The sequence below is a fragment of the Mastomys coucha genome, unplaced genomic scaffold (assembly GCF_008632895.1).
Source record: "Mastomys coucha isolate ucsf_1 unplaced genomic scaffold, UCSF_Mcou_1 pScaffold19, whole genome shotgun sequence".
NCBI classification, from domain to species: domain Eukaryota; kingdom Metazoa; phylum Chordata; class Mammalia; order Rodentia; family Muridae; genus Mastomys; species Mastomys coucha.
Window position 1 is genome coordinate 20,040,647 of NW_022196901.1, and position 16,730 is coordinate 20,057,376.

The 16,730-nt window shown below is 40.1% G+C and overlaps 1 protein-coding gene across 15 annotated transcripts in view; it reads right to left on the minus strand.

Moving 5' to 3' along the window:
• Kmt2c (lysine methyltransferase 2C) overlaps nt 1-16,730 on the minus strand; it is a 217,663-nt gene that overhangs the window by 15,082 nt on the left and 185,851 nt on the right. For 9 of the 15 annotated variants that reach the window (XM_031380212.1, XM_031380208.1, XM_031380209.1 and 6 more), the window contains 10 exons: nt 11,671-13,389; nt 8,182-8,394; nt 7,344-7,508; nt 5,935-6,076; nt 5,647-5,794; nt 3,861-4,039; nt 3,642-3,778; nt 2,293-2,542; nt 993-1,132; nt 363-470 (listed from right to left, as the gene is read on the minus strand). In XM_031380212.1, coding sequence (XP_031236072.1) covers nt 363-470; nt 993-1,132; nt 2,293-2,542; nt 3,642-3,778; nt 3,861-4,039; nt 5,647-5,794; nt 5,935-6,076; nt 7,344-7,508; nt 8,182-8,394; nt 11,671-13,389 — 3,201 coding nt within the window. The remainder of the gene's footprint in view (nt 1-362; nt 471-992; nt 1,133-2,292; nt 2,543-3,641; nt 3,779-3,860; nt 4,040-5,646; nt 5,795-5,934; nt 6,077-7,343; nt 7,509-8,181; nt 8,395-11,670; nt 13,390-16,730) is intronic. The other 6 variants (XM_031380223.1, XM_031380221.1, XM_031380220.1 and 3 more) reach the window with 3 other exon arrangements.

Consider the following 16,730-nt stretch of genomic DNA (forward strand, 5'->3'; position numbering starts at 1 on the left):
TAGTGGGGTGTCAAGCAAGATTAAGGCAGAAGGATTATGAGTGAATGGCAGCTCAATGAGACCTTAATAGTGAACATTAAGAGAGGCATAGGATATAGCTTAGAGGTGAAGTAGTTGGCTAGAATGTATTGGGTCCTACATTCAACCTTCAATGCCACTAAATAAATAAATGAGTGTTAAATGTAATTTGAAACTTTCTACTTTTTGTTAAATAGGGTATTTAATGGGAAAAAAATATAGCTGAAGGCTCTATCAGGCTCAACTCAAGTACCATCTTCCTAGGATTTCCCTACAGGCATTCTCTTGAGGAGGGGACTGCACCCCCAAGGCAGAAATCCCTCAGTATACTTTCCTCACTTTACCTTGTTGTCTGAATGTTTTGCTTGTGCAGCTGATGAATAAAGAATAAAGCAGTTATTACTACAAAAGACAATATCCTTTTCCATCCTTTTGGTGTTCTCTCGGGAACCCTGAAAAGAAAGGGAAACATGTAGGACCTCAGCAAGACACAAGCTAATGAAACCAGCACCTCATGGACTGCTAATCTCAGGTGGCATTCAAAAGTGAGTGTTCTATATCTTCCAACTGTGCTGACATTGTCCCAATATTCACCCTATGGTAATTTTCCACCTAAAAACTAATGCAGAGCTGGGCACGGTGGTGCATGGCTTTAATCCCAGCACTTCGGAGGCAAAGGAAAGTAGATCTCTGTGAGCTGAAGGCCAACCTGGCCTAGGACAGCCAGGGACAGAAAGACTAAGAGTTTAGAAGAAAAGAAAAAAGTAGAAACTACACTTCCCATATCTTACTGTGTTCTAAAAATGTGTTCCTTGTCATGAACAATTTAACAGTCTGTTATAACTATCTGGTTTGAAGCTGAGCCCATCTACTATATGCTTGTCTATCATGCCCCATGAAGCACTTTGTCCTGGTGCAGGAGTCACTGGTGAAAACAGAGGTAGGACTGGGTCATAGGAAGAAGACTAAAGTACCTTGTTCATAAAGGTCAGATCCTTGCATGACTTCCGCACACCACTTCCAAGAATAACCACCTTACAGTGGCAACACCACTGTGGTCGGAGTGATGCACCTTCTGCTGTACCGTGACTAGAGTCTTTATGCCCAGAAAGACCTAAGAAGTAGACTTTTGTTAGCAATTAAAACTGACCAAAGATACAGGCAGCACATAATAGAAAATTAACCTATGTCAATCGATTACAACATGGATTACTTACTTAATATTATGCATTAATAAACATTTTCTAAGCTCTAGTGGCAGGGAATCTAGTATATGACAATGAAGTACAAGTAAAGGCAAACGCCCGCTCCCAAACAGCTGAAAAAGGAGGCCAGCACAGAATCAAAGGAAAGCAAAGCACCAAGATCTTCAAATACTTGTACAGTGCATCAAGACAGCAAAGATCTACTCCCTGACAGCTAAGGTGATACTGCAAGTTCTATAATGAGTACAAAGGTCTCATGTGATTTACAGCATCAGAGAAGTGAAAGCCAAGGTATGCTGTGAACAAGGCCCAAGGGTTCAGAAGAGCAAGTCTACGCTGAGGGAATCTCCTGGGGTCGTGGGGTAGAGGTCAAGGCAGAAAATAGCAGGAGAAACAAGAAAGAAGCAGCTAAGATTGTAAAGTTTAAAACTTTAACATAGGTAACTTTCAAAAAGAGTTCAAAGATGAGAAACAGCCAGATTCTAGTATAAGTTTAGGAAAGACAAAAATATTACAAGGGATCCAGGGGATAAGGAGGTGGTGAGGAACAGGGCTGGCATATAAGATACCAGCGAGCAGAGGGAAAGCAGCTTCATGGCAGGCACCAGGAAGGCGTACTGGTTCTCAGAATGGGGACCCAGGCTTTCCTGTGGGAAGAAATATGCCCTACAGATGGTGTGTAAAGGCAAGCAGACGTAGTGACAGCAACAGCACCTGAGCAGAAGAGAAAAACAATGCACTATCTATGGCTTCATCTGCACCACATAGAGCAGCCCAGCTGAGGCAAGTGGATCAGGGCTTCAAAGAACAGAATTTGATAAAGGGTCAGCAAGCTGTCTTTGAACAGCTTTAACAGAGAGTTAGAGTTAGTCTTGTTGCCACAGGCCAGAGCATAGAAATTCACATTACACCACAGAAAACAACAGCCAGAGAGGGTTAAGTTATCAAAGACTACACACCAACACATCGCCTATTACTTGTTAAAAAATAAATCAAAATTCCACAATCAGCAGGCTTAACTTTTTAACCAGGAATGGATTTGGGGTTAACAAAAAGCTCACTAGCTCACCATTGCTTGTTGGAGGAAATGGTACATTAGGCTGCTTCAGCCGGTAAGAGGTTGCTAATCTGGGAGGATTTGCAGATCCTGGTGGAGGCCCACGAAGAAGCAAATGCTGCCGATACTCCAAACCTGGGTTTACTCTGTGGCTACTGACCAAACCAATGGATGGAACATCTGGAGCATTACTAACCTCATAGCTGTTAGGAATTCGCACGTGAAGAAGGTCGGAAAACGCAGCCACAACGCTGCTTATATTCTAAAACGAAAAGTAAATACCATGTTACTCACCTAGAAGAAGAGTGCATCACTTAGGATAATGCTATCTTCAAGATACAGTATAAAAGAACCCAAATACTTTTATTTAAACTTCAATAAATTTATTTTCATGAACTAATATACATAGCCTTCAAAAATAGAAATCTTCAGAGTTCCAACTGGCACTGGGATCTGTACACCGTAAGCTAGCTATTTTAACTACCTTGGTATCTGACAGGCCTAAAGGATATGATGATCACAGGAAATGTGTAGGCCTAGCTCTGGCAAAAGGGCCAACCCATGGTCTTCAACATTGCAGCTAAGGCTCTCTCTCTCTCTCTCTATATATATATATATGTATGCATATATACACACACATATGTATGTGTGTGTGTATATATATTATATATATATGATCTCCAATAAAATATCTTTATAAAACTTGGGAGTTTTTAAAAACAAATAAATCCATGATAGATCATTAGTGCTGTTGGCACAAGCTGCCTGTAGAAGTTTCTTTTGCTTTTGTAGACTCTATAATTGACTATGGTTTTCTAATGGTTAACTTTTATTTACATATATATATTTTTTAGCCTAGAATAGAGTTTATTAAGGGCATGGAGAGGGGAGTTAAGAGGGTAGTAGAGGCAGAATAAGGCAAAGAGAGGGGAAGAGGAGGGAGAGGAGGAGGGAGGAAAAAAGAGGAGGAGGAGGAAGAGAAGTAGAGGAGTAGAGGCTGGCCATGAGCATGTGGAAAGAGAAGGGGTAAGGGAATGGGGAGAGAGTGGGAACAGGAAGAAGAGCAAGAGAGCAAGAGCAATGGTTAACTTTTATAACATGGATAGATGTGGAAATGCTCTTTTCTAGAGTTCTCCAAAGCATTCTTTTAACAAGAGCACATGAATTCTCAGTTCCAGTTTCTTGCTTAGCTTAGATACAAATAAACCTCATACTGAATAGTACTCAAGAACAGCCTAGATCTCTGGAGCAATTCCCCTCCCTTCTCCACTGTTCTGCTCGCTGCATTGTTTCCTTGTAAGTCACTGACAGAAGTTTGACAGTGGCACACACTGCACAGCGTAAGTGATGTCATCCTTTACCTCAGCAGCTGTAGGATGCAGGGTGATTGCTACAGATATAAGACCCGATCTGGGACCGTTTGGGGATGAACCAAAAGGTGAAGTAAAAAATAAAGTGCCTGGCTCAGTTTTGATGTCATTTCTTCTTGATTCTGAATCTAAAAAGGGAAAAAAGAATATTCAAAGCTTTCAAAGTCAAAATATTTACAATAGTAAGTTGGTAGACTAAGCTAAACATACTTTTCCCGGATATGCTGGGAAGAATTGGGATGATGGGGGACGGCACAGGTTCTGGAGGCTCCTCTTTTACCAGTGACAGATCTGGGTACTTGTTCACTTCCACACCAACCACACTCTCAGGAGAAGATGAGGGGACAAAACTATCGGGAGTGTCCCGGTCCCCATAGTGGTCCTGTATCCTGAAAGAGGAGCACACACATCACAATATGCAGTTTTACTGGGATTTCTCACCAAGCCCACACATGGGTACCACAGGAAGGAACTCTCAACAACAGCAACTGGATCAGTTACTACACAGCTATGAAAACACAGTAAACAGGCTTACCTATAAAACAGTACAAATGGCTATTCTTTTGAAAAAGCTGTTGACTGAAATGTCAAGGCCTCCAAGAGGGAAATACTCAGACTACACCATAGCCTGAGAAAATGACATCTTTGAGACTAAGGAGGAGGCTGTGCTGAACGGTCCAAGTTTATATTCAAGTCAGCCTCCATGGAGCCACAGATACATCTATCCTGTCACGGCTGTGTATAGTGGCAAGATGAGAGAAAACACAGCGACTGTGGTGTTGTTAGCACTGAATTCTCCTAACTAATAAACAGTGGAAAACAAAGAAGGGGACAAACCCCTCTGCTTCAGTCAAGGCTTTAGTTCACTAGGGAGATGGTGAGGCCTCAAGCTACAGGTGTGGAACATGGTCGCGGACCTTTCATCTTCTGTTTCTCCCACTCACACTGAAGGAGACCTGGAAAAAGCTGCTGGGCAGTCATGTAAAGTCCTGTGCTGGATCACCACACTCATACTCACAGGCTAGAAAGAGCTCCATTCTATTGACACAGCTAGGAATTTCTAACTGTATGTAAGGTAAGAGAGAAAGGAGACTCTGTATTCCAAACCCAAGTGATACTTCCATGCAGCTATAGAAACGTCTATCCTGTTGCTGCTGTGTACAGTGACAAGTTCTCTCATTAATAAACTAAGAGACTTAGATTACATGGACATCTCAGAACACAGGGATTCATCGTAGTTTCCACACAGGAATAAAATTCTAAAGAAGTTAGTACATACTATTAACTAGTTGGGTAGTAAATTTATCTACAAGGGAAGCTGATTCTGCCAGTAAGATTCTTGGGGACAAAGAACTAATAGAAACTGGTGGTGAGCTAGCTTCCTGTAGCTTAGAGCTATTCTTCTCCATGATACTTCTGATATCTATGATGGCTGGTCTCTCATTTTAGATGTCTGTAAGTATCAATAAATCCAACAAACCACAAAAAGTTTATAAAATAAAACCCTTGAAATATTTTATGTAGACGTTTTCCCATAACCATTAATGTCTATTTGATTATTATGGTGTATATACTGCTTAAATTATATAAGACTTTAAAAATGCACAAACTAATTTCATTTCAATAGTAACAATGCATTGGACAGTTTATATTCAAGAGTACTTTATACCTTAAATGCCTTTAATGCCTATTGCCAAATCCTAAGCACATTTTTAAAAGAAGCAACCAATTTTTAAAAAGTAGCCTCTGATGCTGAGAGAAATGGTTTAGTGGTTAAAAGCATTGGCTGCTCTTCCAGAGGACCCAGGTTTAATTCCCAGTGCACAGGGTACTTACAGTCTGGAAGTTCAGTTCCAGAAAGCCAATGCTCTATAGTATAGGCCTCTGTGGACATCAGGTATGTATGTGCTACTCAGACACACAGCAGGCAACATTCACACACGCATGCATGCATGCACGCACTCACTCACGCACACATTTAAAAAGTGGCTTCTACCTTAATTCTTCATGATTATTGTGAGGTGGTGTTGGAAGTGAGGCAGGAACATCCACTGTCTTTGGGCCTTGAGCAATAGCTCGAGCCAGTAAGTCATCCTGAGGTCTGAAAGGCAGCTGAAATGGCTTCGGTCCTAAAGCTCTGGCAACTGCAAAACCAAACAAATAGAATCAAAGTATGTAGAACAAAGTAGATACAGATGGCACACTTCAGTTCTGCAGACACTTGAGTACATAGCTTTCAAAGGCAGACCCTTCAGAGCTGAAGAGTTGGATGCTATTATCATACCTTCATGGCTCACCAACACGCCGGCTTTTCCAGCAAGTTCTTCAGTCGTTGCAAAACCATTTGCCATCTTCTGGCAAGCCATAGGAGGTGGTGTAGGAGGAAGAGAGGCAGGGGGTGTTGGAGGATTACTTAAATTATTCTGCTGCAGGAGACCAAAAAATTTTAAATTATATGCTACTGAGCAAATATGCATTGACCTTGCTAAAACCTAATTCTGTGTATTTTTAGCACAAGGAAGCAAGGCTACAAGAAACATAATCCAGAGGCATCTCCAGTTCCAAATGCACACAAACAACACAGGGCCATGAGGTTATCCATTTGCCTCCTTGGCCGAATTTGAGCACTCAGCTTTGAAATGAAGAATCCCATTTTTGTTATACTTAATTTTGTGTAACTGTTCATAGGTTTCATCATTACAACAACCAATAAAAAGCAGTTTTAAAGTTGACTAAGTTGTAAAAGGTAATTAAATGTTCCTTTATTCAATTTTTATTAAAATATGAAAATACAGAATCTGTCTTTAACCTAATTTACATCTCAGGTGTGAGAACCTGGACTGTCCAAGATTTCTAAAAGAAGCAAAAAGAGAAAAAAAATTAAGACTAAAGGTACCAAATATACTAACAAATACAGTTCACTTTCAGTTTTCTCTCTCAGCCTTACATATGCCACTGATTTCTCATTTATGCCTTGGTCTCCCCAAGGAATGCTGGTGTCAGCTATAATAACTATACATAACAGTGCAGTGCAAGGGAAGTTACACGAGTAACACTGACAAGCAGCCTGAACTGAGGAAGGCTAACTGAAGAACAAGCCATAGGACAGCAATGGGAACACGAAGACAGCTATCTTAAGAACAAAAGGAAAGCCACCAGGGAACAGACAGTTACACACTTCTCAAAATAACTGTTCTGTATAAGTCAGATGCAAAGTGAAATGATCTTATGATGTTATCATAAAGATATTTAAAAAGTAGTATTACCTTGACTGACTTAGGCTATTTTGGTAACCTAAGAATTAGTGCATAATTTCAATTAGCACCTAAATTATTTAAATGAAATATATTAAAGCTTTAAAAATTCATTTTCCAAAAAAGGTACTAACCATACTTTTTAGTTCCACTATGTACCGTCAATTCATTTTAAGAGTTAACAAAGGTTACAAGGAAAAGTGTGTTTCCTTTACTATAGAAATGGAATTTTCTATCATTTGCATTCTCATCTCTTGGAAATTTGAAGCACACATGTTAGAAATACTTAAGCAGATATATTTTTAATCTTTTAGCTGAACCTAAGTTTCAGGGTATCTTGGAGACTTTATGTAAACTAGATGCAAAACTAAGCCATACTCCCCAGTGGTGGGATGCGCTCCAATCTCAGGCAAGGCAGCACCCTGGCAAAGAGACATACCTTGTAGATCAACTGAGAATAGTAGTCTGAGACCCCTTCAAGGGCGGCACTGCCAAAAGTTCCTAGAAGTCGAGTCCCACTATTAAATTGGCCACTGCCATAAGGAAGAAAGTGCGCAAAGTTCACTCCAATGATCGGGTCCATTAGAGGGAGCAGAGAGAGCTGCTATTAAAAAACACATTTAAAAGTAATGTACATGATTAACAACATGGAAGTGTTTCTGGGTTTTCTAAGACCTGAAGTCAAATAAGGATTGTGAAAAATAAGACTTAAAAATCTCAAGATTCAAAATGCTGGAAACTACAGAATCTCTGGGATATATATCAAATAAGTTTTATTCCCACCTGTTAGAGATGCCATCATGTGCCTCACAAGAAAAACATGCTCTTTATTTTTGCTCAGTAAGAACCAAGGCAAGAATGGAGGCCAGGCACCGCTAATGGGAACAGAGATGGAGAGGTGTGGCCCTCCCCATTTTTGCTTGCAATGAGCAATGAGAATTTAAATGAGAGTCCATGGCTGCATGTCTTTAGGTTCAGAGTCACAAGAAATGGGGGATACAACGGTTCCTGGTGTTGAGGCCGCTCCTTCTGAACATATGTAAATCTTGACTGACCATCACCTACCAATCCACCTACTAGAATGTAAATCTCGAATGCCAATAGGATAAAGTGTGAGTTTGCCAGCAAACAGAGTCTACTAGGTTCCTTGTCCTTTCTCCCTATTTTAATTAGACACTAATTGTAACAAGGTGAAAACTTCCATTTCCTAGGATTGAAAAGGCGACACTTGCTCTCTCCCCTCCTGGAAGTGGCAAAGGGCTGTCCTGACAGCTCACCTGTTTCAAGTGGGTGAAGGAGTCAGAGCTGGAGTACATAGCCTGCTTTTCCTCTTCATCCTTCTTCCTTTTCTTTGAGCGAGGTGCTGCTTTTTCCCCCGTCCTCTGAGTCCGTTTGCTTCGCTGTTTCTTGGTTTCACTTCCTCCATCTGTTTTTGGCAACTGGCTGTTGCCACCTCCAAAACCACCTTGCATTTGAGCCCCCAAAGTTTGCTAATGTAATCGGAAAGGTTAAGAAGTAAGTAACTTCCCACATGTTTGATTCTTAGTTCATGCTAGACCAGCTCCAACTTGTGACTCATATTTCTAACATGGCATCCCATCTTAAAGGGGGAAGTTACAGAGTGAAGTTGTTTTCTGAAAATAACTGTTCCCTCTTCCCTCTCCAGTAAGGTATATTAAAATATGAAAAATGCCAGCCTAAGCAACTTAGGAAGTTGCAGAACTCCTAGAAACAAGAATGAAGTATGGTTCCTCACTATCTAAGCTGAGACCAGGGAAGCACCATGCCAGATGAACAGGAAGCTTCTGAGTCGTGTTCTTGACAATTTATCTCCCTCCATAGGAACTAAGAACTGTTGTAATCTGAGATGTGAAGCTAATTCAGAGGTTATGGGAACATTTTAAGCTCATGCACCAGAGGTAAGAGAACAGCAGCTAGAAAGCACCAGGATGTCATACTGACCCCTCAAATTCGTGTCAGAATCTACATTTGAATGAAAAACTTAATGGCTGTGTACACAGATAACAGCAAATTAATTTCCCTTTGCTTTTAAAAAAGATTTATTTATTTTATTTAATGTGTTTGAGTATCTTGTCTATATGTATACAATGTATAGACACCATATACATGCTTAGCGCTTGTGAAAATCAGAAAAGAGCATTGAATCCTCTCAAACTGGAGCTACAAATGGTTATAAGCCACTATGAGAGGTCCTCTGCAAGAATCATAACTTCTCTGAACCATCAAGCCATCTCTGTCTCTAGCCCCTTCCTTTCGATCTCTGTCTCTAGCCCCTTCCTTGCTTTTTACATTCATGGTCACAAAGATGTAAGAGTAATACAGGCCTTGAAAAAAGTTTTATCTAAGTCCGTAGGCACCAATATCAAAACATAGGAATATTTTTCATGCTTTCTTATTTCTAAAACTAATATCAATAGTTTGCTAAAAACAAGTATCATTAAAAACTTAGTAAAGCCAATTCTGCATTTCTTTTGAATGTTTTAAAAATTAGATTTTCTGATTATGTTCTAAGTAACATCACATGGGTGGCAAATTATAGATAAAAGGAAACAGGGTAATAATTTTAGCCTATGAGCCATGTGGTCTGTGTGAACTATGGGCTCTGAAATAGTACTGCAAAAGGAGCTGTATAATTTTTATAAATGAGTTGGCCATGGTCCAATACAACTTTATAATTCATGAACAAATTTAAATTTCATATAATTTCATTTACTACTAATTACTACTTTTTCTTCTTAGCTCATACAAAGGAAGGAGGTTGAAGCATGCTAATATCGCCTCTGCCTGGGTGGATCCATGGTTCTCCAAGAGCAGTATCAGAGAAACACAGCAGCTCCTGGAACTGATTAGAAACAGATTCCCTGCTCCAACCTACACCAAATGAACCAGCAATTTCTATCTTAACAGGACCACTAGATGATTCTATAAGCACTGGATCACCAGGGGAATCTTGCTGAACACTGCATTATGATTTAGGAACACAGTAACACAAACAAATCTGGTATGTTCTCAAACTACCATGGGTAGCATGGATGCTGATGTCCTCAAAGACCTGCAAATTTTGTAATTGGCTTATGAAAGACTGAGCAGGCAAGCATGCTAAGTTTGCATAACTCAGCCTCTTTAGATGCTTCAGAGATAGTATCTCTAATTTTTACAATTATTCTAAAAGTAAATTCAACTATATTTCAAAAGATAAGTATAAAAGATCACAAAAGATTTTGAATTTTTGTTTATTAGTTTGTGTAAAAGTTTCACTTTGTAGTTCAGACTGCCCTTGCTTGAACTTCAGCAATCTTCCTGCCTCACCTTCCTTGAGTGCCGAGAGTACCATGTACAGCTTCAAATGGTTTCTGTTGTTGTTTTAATCACAAGGATCAAGAGCATATACCTCATGCTCATTCTAATATCTTAGTTTCTGCTTTTTATACTTGTGAAGTGCCTGCTTCCCTGTGCCACTAAACATTCTTGCATGGCACAAATTTTAGTATGAACATGCTGACGGTAGTTTCTATGTGAGTGAGGCCCCAGCAAGTATGAGGTGAATGCATGGGCATCCACACATCTGTAGTTGGTCAAGATCAGGAAGCTCGTTACAAGATTTCAGAACTAAGTTTCACAAAAGAAAAAGACATTAGAACAGGATAGGAGAAAAGGAGGAGTTGCAGCACATGGGACAGAGGGGGCACAGTGGGCACAGGGCTGAGGGGATTCAGTACCCCAGACACAAAACACTTGGAGTCAGCAGCCAAGGACTGGACCTGGACTGCATATTGTAACAACTAGAAAAACACAACCACAAGATGCACTGTTTGCATGCATAAGACTCTCAAAGATTAAAGAGAAAGAAGACCACTATAACTGCCAATTAGACAAAAGTAACAACTGCTGGAACACTCAATCTCTACTGAACAACAAGAGACAACAGAAGAGAGTAGAGCCAACACTTGCAAAATGACGAGTCTCACTATTCTTAAAATTGCAATCTTAGTCAAGTAAAACTCTTCTGTACTTCAATTACAATGAAAAATTACAAACTCACACTGAGCAGCACTGTGAATGCACTAACTGTGTGAATGCACTAACAACTGCTGATACTTATGAATGACAAGGAGCAAAGCAACAAGCAGACCTATTCCAATGTCAGAGAAACTCCTGTTGGTGGAACATCTTAATCAGGTTCACTGAAATGGGGGTCACTCTGTATTCAAAGGGTATATTTAAAACTGCCTATCATTCAAATGAAAAGAAAATCCAATGTTAACACTTAAAATGGGTAGAATACCGATACATAGAAAACTACAAAGATGGAAATAGTATCCACATCTAAAATCATGTTGTTTTTCTGACATAGTAGTTCCCAATAAGAGACATCCCTGAGAGTTCTCAAGGAGAGTAAGACAAGTACAGGAGCTGTCTTCTAAATTTTAGAGAGGCTAATAGAAATTATGCACTTATTTATTATAAAGATCCACACATATTTCCTTTGCTATAGTTAGTGCAACTTGGTTATGATAACCAGCTGAAAAGCACACATAATGATACATGTTTGCTTTATATAACAAGCAATGAGTCATTCATATACTTTGTAAATATAAGTAAAAACAGGATTCTATAGAAATAAAAACAAAAAAAATGACTGAGCAAAAAAGTTACGAAATAGTTTTAAAATTGGTAATTTGTCGATACTAATCTACTGTAATAGTTTAAAAACAAAGGCAGTTGTTTTCACAACTGACACTTACCAATCCTTCTGCTGGATTCTGCTTCTCAATCAGTTTACCATCCTTTGTAGAACTTTCATCTGAAGATAAAGTGCCCTCGGGTCTCTGAGTTAGAAGGGAAGAGGCCTTTTTATTTTTTAACAAGTGCTTCAGTAGTTCATTTCCTGTATCTCCTTTGGTAATAGGGGTTCCGGCAGGATGGGAAGGACACTGTATGGAGGAGACAGGACCAGCTACAATGTCTTTGATCTTACTACCAGTTTTCTCTTCCACTTTGGTATCCTCCTGACTTGGGCATGGCTGTATCTCAGCCTTTTCCAACTTTATTTCTTCAGCTTTGTTAGGGGTTTCCACAGAAGGCTTGTCTGCCTCTGAATTCACATGTGTCTGTTCACTTGAAGTTTCTTTTATGAATTCACTGCTAGGAAGTTTGTTTTCTGACTCTATACAAGGCTGGCCTGTTGCCACATTTGGAGTGGGTACACAGACTGGCTCCACGGCCTCCTGTTGTCTTTGCTGAGGGAGCTCACTGGGTATGTTCACTGCAGGAGTGGAGGTAGTTTCTGAGAGGCCTGGGGTCAGTGGAGCAGCACAGTCGGAGTGGGGAGTTGATGGTGCTTTGCTAGATTCTGTATCATCTTCTTTTTTCTTTTTTCTTGTTCTCTTCTTTTTCCCCTTTTCTTCCGGGATTATGTCAGAATATAACTGAATGAGAGACTGGCTGGATCCTGAATAATTTTGTCCCTGTGTTACAGCAGGATCTTGGCCACATGGGACATTGCTACTAGCTACTGGAGGTGTTCCTGGTAAACCTGGTGTGAATGGAGGCCTCAGTGGAGACTGCTGAAAGCTGGACGCAGAAAGATTTCCATGTCCCTGCTTAACAGAATGAAAGTTTGGGCTCCCACCAGAAGCAGATGGTGAATCTGGAACAAAGGGGGGAGGGCCTACCTGCCTTTGCTCATTGGTCTGCATGAAATTTTGATTTGGGGGTGAGTTAACAGATCCTTGTTGGACACTCTGTTGCTGTAAAACTGGCCCTATTTGCTGCTGGTTTTGTGGAGACTGCTGAAGGGGTCGTGGAGGTTGCAAAAAGTCACAAGGTCTGTCAGAACTATAGAATGGCATCTGGGAAACAGGTGTCCTGTTGGCTAGCTCAGCACCCATCAGGCAATGCTGCTCCATCTCCATTCGCTGCTGCAGAGCTCTCTGTCTGTCTACTTCTTGCATCAGTTGGACTCGTTGTCTTTCCTGCTGTTCTCGTAAGCGTTCCTTCCTCTCTCGCTCTTGAAAACTTTCACTGAAAGGATTGTTGTCATCAAATTCCACTCGAGGTGGTGGCCCATTCTGTGGATTTGCACTTGACACTGTCCCTGGGGCTGGTGTACAAGTTTTTAAAGATAGTTGTGCAATTGGGGGCTGAATCCTAGGAGGCTTAAGGGGGAGGTGAGCAGGAGTACTGTTAGATTGCCATCCAGGTAGACTGGGCATTCGCGCAGGGCTGGCATGCCCTGCGATGACTGCTGTGTGCTGCTGCTGCTGAAGCTGCTGTGGTACCAGGGGAAAGTTGGGTTGGCTCATGGTGAGTGGAGTGGCACCTGGAACTAGAGGTGGCTGGGACTGAACCCCTGGTATGAGGATGGGAGGGGCTAGGGCACACTGCTGCTGCTGCTGCTGCTGCTGCTGTTTGATCCGATAATCTTCAATCAGCTCAGCATGCTCTTTCTGTTGTTTACGAATCTGAAACAATAAAGTAATAGTTACTCATGCATATACAAGGTAGGCACCACACCAAAACATTGGCTGGTAATTTTTGGCCTATGAACTGAATTGGATCCCTGGGACCTACATAGCAGAGGCAGATAGCCCACCCCTAAAACTTACGACCACCTGTGTATACTATGGAACATCTGAGCTTGTGCACACAAACAAAAATGTTAATTTTTCTTATAAAAGTTCTTTGCATACTAAATGTCTACAAAAATTCAGAAAGAATTTTCTGAAATAAGCATGAAAGTTAATAATAAGCATGCTATTTAAATATAACATATCTAGCAGCAAAATAAAAAAGAAAATAGTTATGTGTAATGCCAAAGAAGTTACATTAATGCACAAGGTTAGAATAACTGATATTTGGCTAAAATTGTAACCACTTTGTAAGATTCCATTTCTTAAATAGACAAAATGACATGACATTCCCTCTCTTAAAGTTGATTGGTGAAACACTCAAATGATAATTTCTGAAAATGCCTAAACTCTATAATGTTTATTTTAAAGATTTTTGATAGGGTTTCTCTGTGTAACCCTGGCTGTCCTGGAACTCACTCTGTAGACCAGGCTGGCCTCGAACTCAGAAATCCACCTGCCTCTGCCTCCCAAGTGCTGGGATTAAAGGCGTGCACCACCACTGTCCGGCATTGATTCTTAATATATAAATACAAACTCGGGCCATACAGCTTGGTAGCACACACCTTTTCCCACCAATCCATCTTGCCAACCCATTTACTTGTTTAAAGGACCACTTCAGTTATGCACTCTACTCTAGGAAAAGGGCAGTCAAGATGTAATACACATTCTAAGGATCCCACCCTCTCACTTAGAAAACTGGGGAAGTAAAGTACAGAGTGATTCACATACCTTTAAAAAGCAGTCACCATCTACATTTTGTACTAACATATTTAATCCAGCACTTTTAATAGTAATCACATTTACTTTCTAGGATTTCCCAAGTAAGATAGCATATATTTTACAAAATTAAAGTGCCCGAGTTCCTCACCATTACTGTGTAACTTCTACCTTTTTCTTTCAAACTGATGTTTGAATCTACTGTATGTATCTGTGGGTGCACTTATACCACTGTATGGGTGTGGGGATCAGAGGAAAGCTTGCAGGAATTGCTTCCTTCTACCAAGTGAGGATTAAAACTCAGTGACTGAGTGCTTCTTGATATGATGGCTAGTGGTGTCAATTTGGTAATCTGGTATCACTTGGGAGATGAGGCTCTGAGTGTGCCCGTGGGGGATTGATTACCTTGATTATGTGAACAGATAAAGAAAGATCATCTTAATTTTGTACAAGACCATTCCCTGGCTAGGGGATCCAAAACTGTATAAAACAGAGAGTGAACTGAACACCGGTGTGCACACATTTGACAACCTGCTGCTTCCTGACTATGACTGCAATGTGAACGGCTCCCTAAAGCTTTTGCTATTGTGACTTCCCCACTGCAATGGATTGTGTAACCTGAAGTGTAAGCCAAAATAAATCCTTTCTTCCTTAACTTATTTTGTCTCACCAGCAGAAAAAGAAACTAAGATACCCAGTAAGTATAAAGATTTACATTCACTCTCTTGTATACACAACCAAAATCTATAATAAACTTTCTGAGATTACAGTGTATTATAGGCAACTGTATAGTAAGGATGTGCCTGTCTAATTTTTCAAATAAAGTATATTATTAGTTTATAAATAGAATTTCATCGATTGACTTGTAAAAAACTAGGCTTTCATCAAAATTATGTGCTTCTACTCATCAGGACACTTTTGAAATACAATTCATCAGCCAGGCAGTGGTGGCGCACACCTTTGATCCCAGCACTTGGGAGGCAGAGGCAGGCGGATTTCTGAGTTCAAGGCCAGCCTGGTCTACAGAGTGAGTACCAGGACAGCCAGGGCTACACAGAGAAACCCTGTCTCGAAACCACCCCCCCCCAAAAAAAGAAATACAATTCATCAAAGGCAGAAAATGACTAAAAATACATTCTGTAAGTATCTGCTTTAAGGAGTATTTATCATAAATGAACATAGGTCCAGAGAATGAATGTAAAGAGAAAAGAAGCTCAGATTCTGTAATGGTCCTAGCTTGTTAATCAATGAGAACAGTATAATCATCAAGTTGTAGGCACACTGTGTTGTGGCCTCAGACCTGAAGGAAGACAACTGAGTCCAAAGCCCTAATCTAACAGTTAATAATAAGCAAGCATGCCACATGACCTAGACTAACCTGCCAGTCTCTTTAAGTGTCAAGTAGTGATAATAGCAATTCCTTCAAGGTGTAGGCAAGGTCAAATAAGACAAGACACAGGGTGCTTCCTGGAGTGTTCACCATTCAGGGAACACTTTTATTTCTATGAACCAATATACTCTGAATCTGTCTACTTCTAGTATTAACATTTGGAGTTCTTTACAACATAATTTAAAACAAAGGCAAAGTTTAAGTTCTGGTGTGCAATTCTATGAATTATTAGTATACATAGAAATTATAGTCATATCAAAATCAAGAAAATATTCCAGTATAAAAATATTCCCCATGTCTACTCTTTAGAATCAAACCCTCTTCCTGTCTTCCCCACAGTTACTGCTAATATATTAAAAACAGGTGCACCAAACTTTATTTAATCATCCCAAACCTTTGGCGGTGGGATGTGGTATCTTTTTTTTTTCCTTTTCCCTCCTTGAGATGGGATTTCATTGTGTTACATATGCTGGGACTAAACTCATGAACCTCAGCCTTTTCTCATAGCTTAGGATAACAGTGATGTACCCCTGTTCCCAGCCTATTTTAGTTCTGGATGACACTGGATAAAGCTACTATAAACATTCATGAATAAGCATTTATGAGAGCCCTAAGGCAATAATTCATTTAAATAACTGTAAGTGAGATCTGAACTCATCTTGCACACTTCATTTTAAACTTTTTTTTTACTGGGATTTTAAAGCTTTGCCACTTTCTGGCCTTCATGGTTTCATTTTTCAGAAATAAGCCCCCTTTCAAGGTATTCCAGGTTTTTTCCTCCCTTTTTTCTTTTGTGTCACTATTTTGAAGGCACTCAAAGGGAATTCAGTTTCGCAGACATGCTAGGCAAGCACTGTACCACTGAACGACAGTCCTTACCTTCATTTCAGTGGTGATTCTTAAGCAAAATAAGAAATAAACATAAAAATATGCTATGACAAAGAATCACAGAGTGATTCATATGCTGTATCTGAACTTTCATTAAAAATTAGAGGCCACTCATCCTGAGTGAGGTAACCCAATCACAAAAGAACAAACACGGTATGCACTCTCTGATAAATGGTTA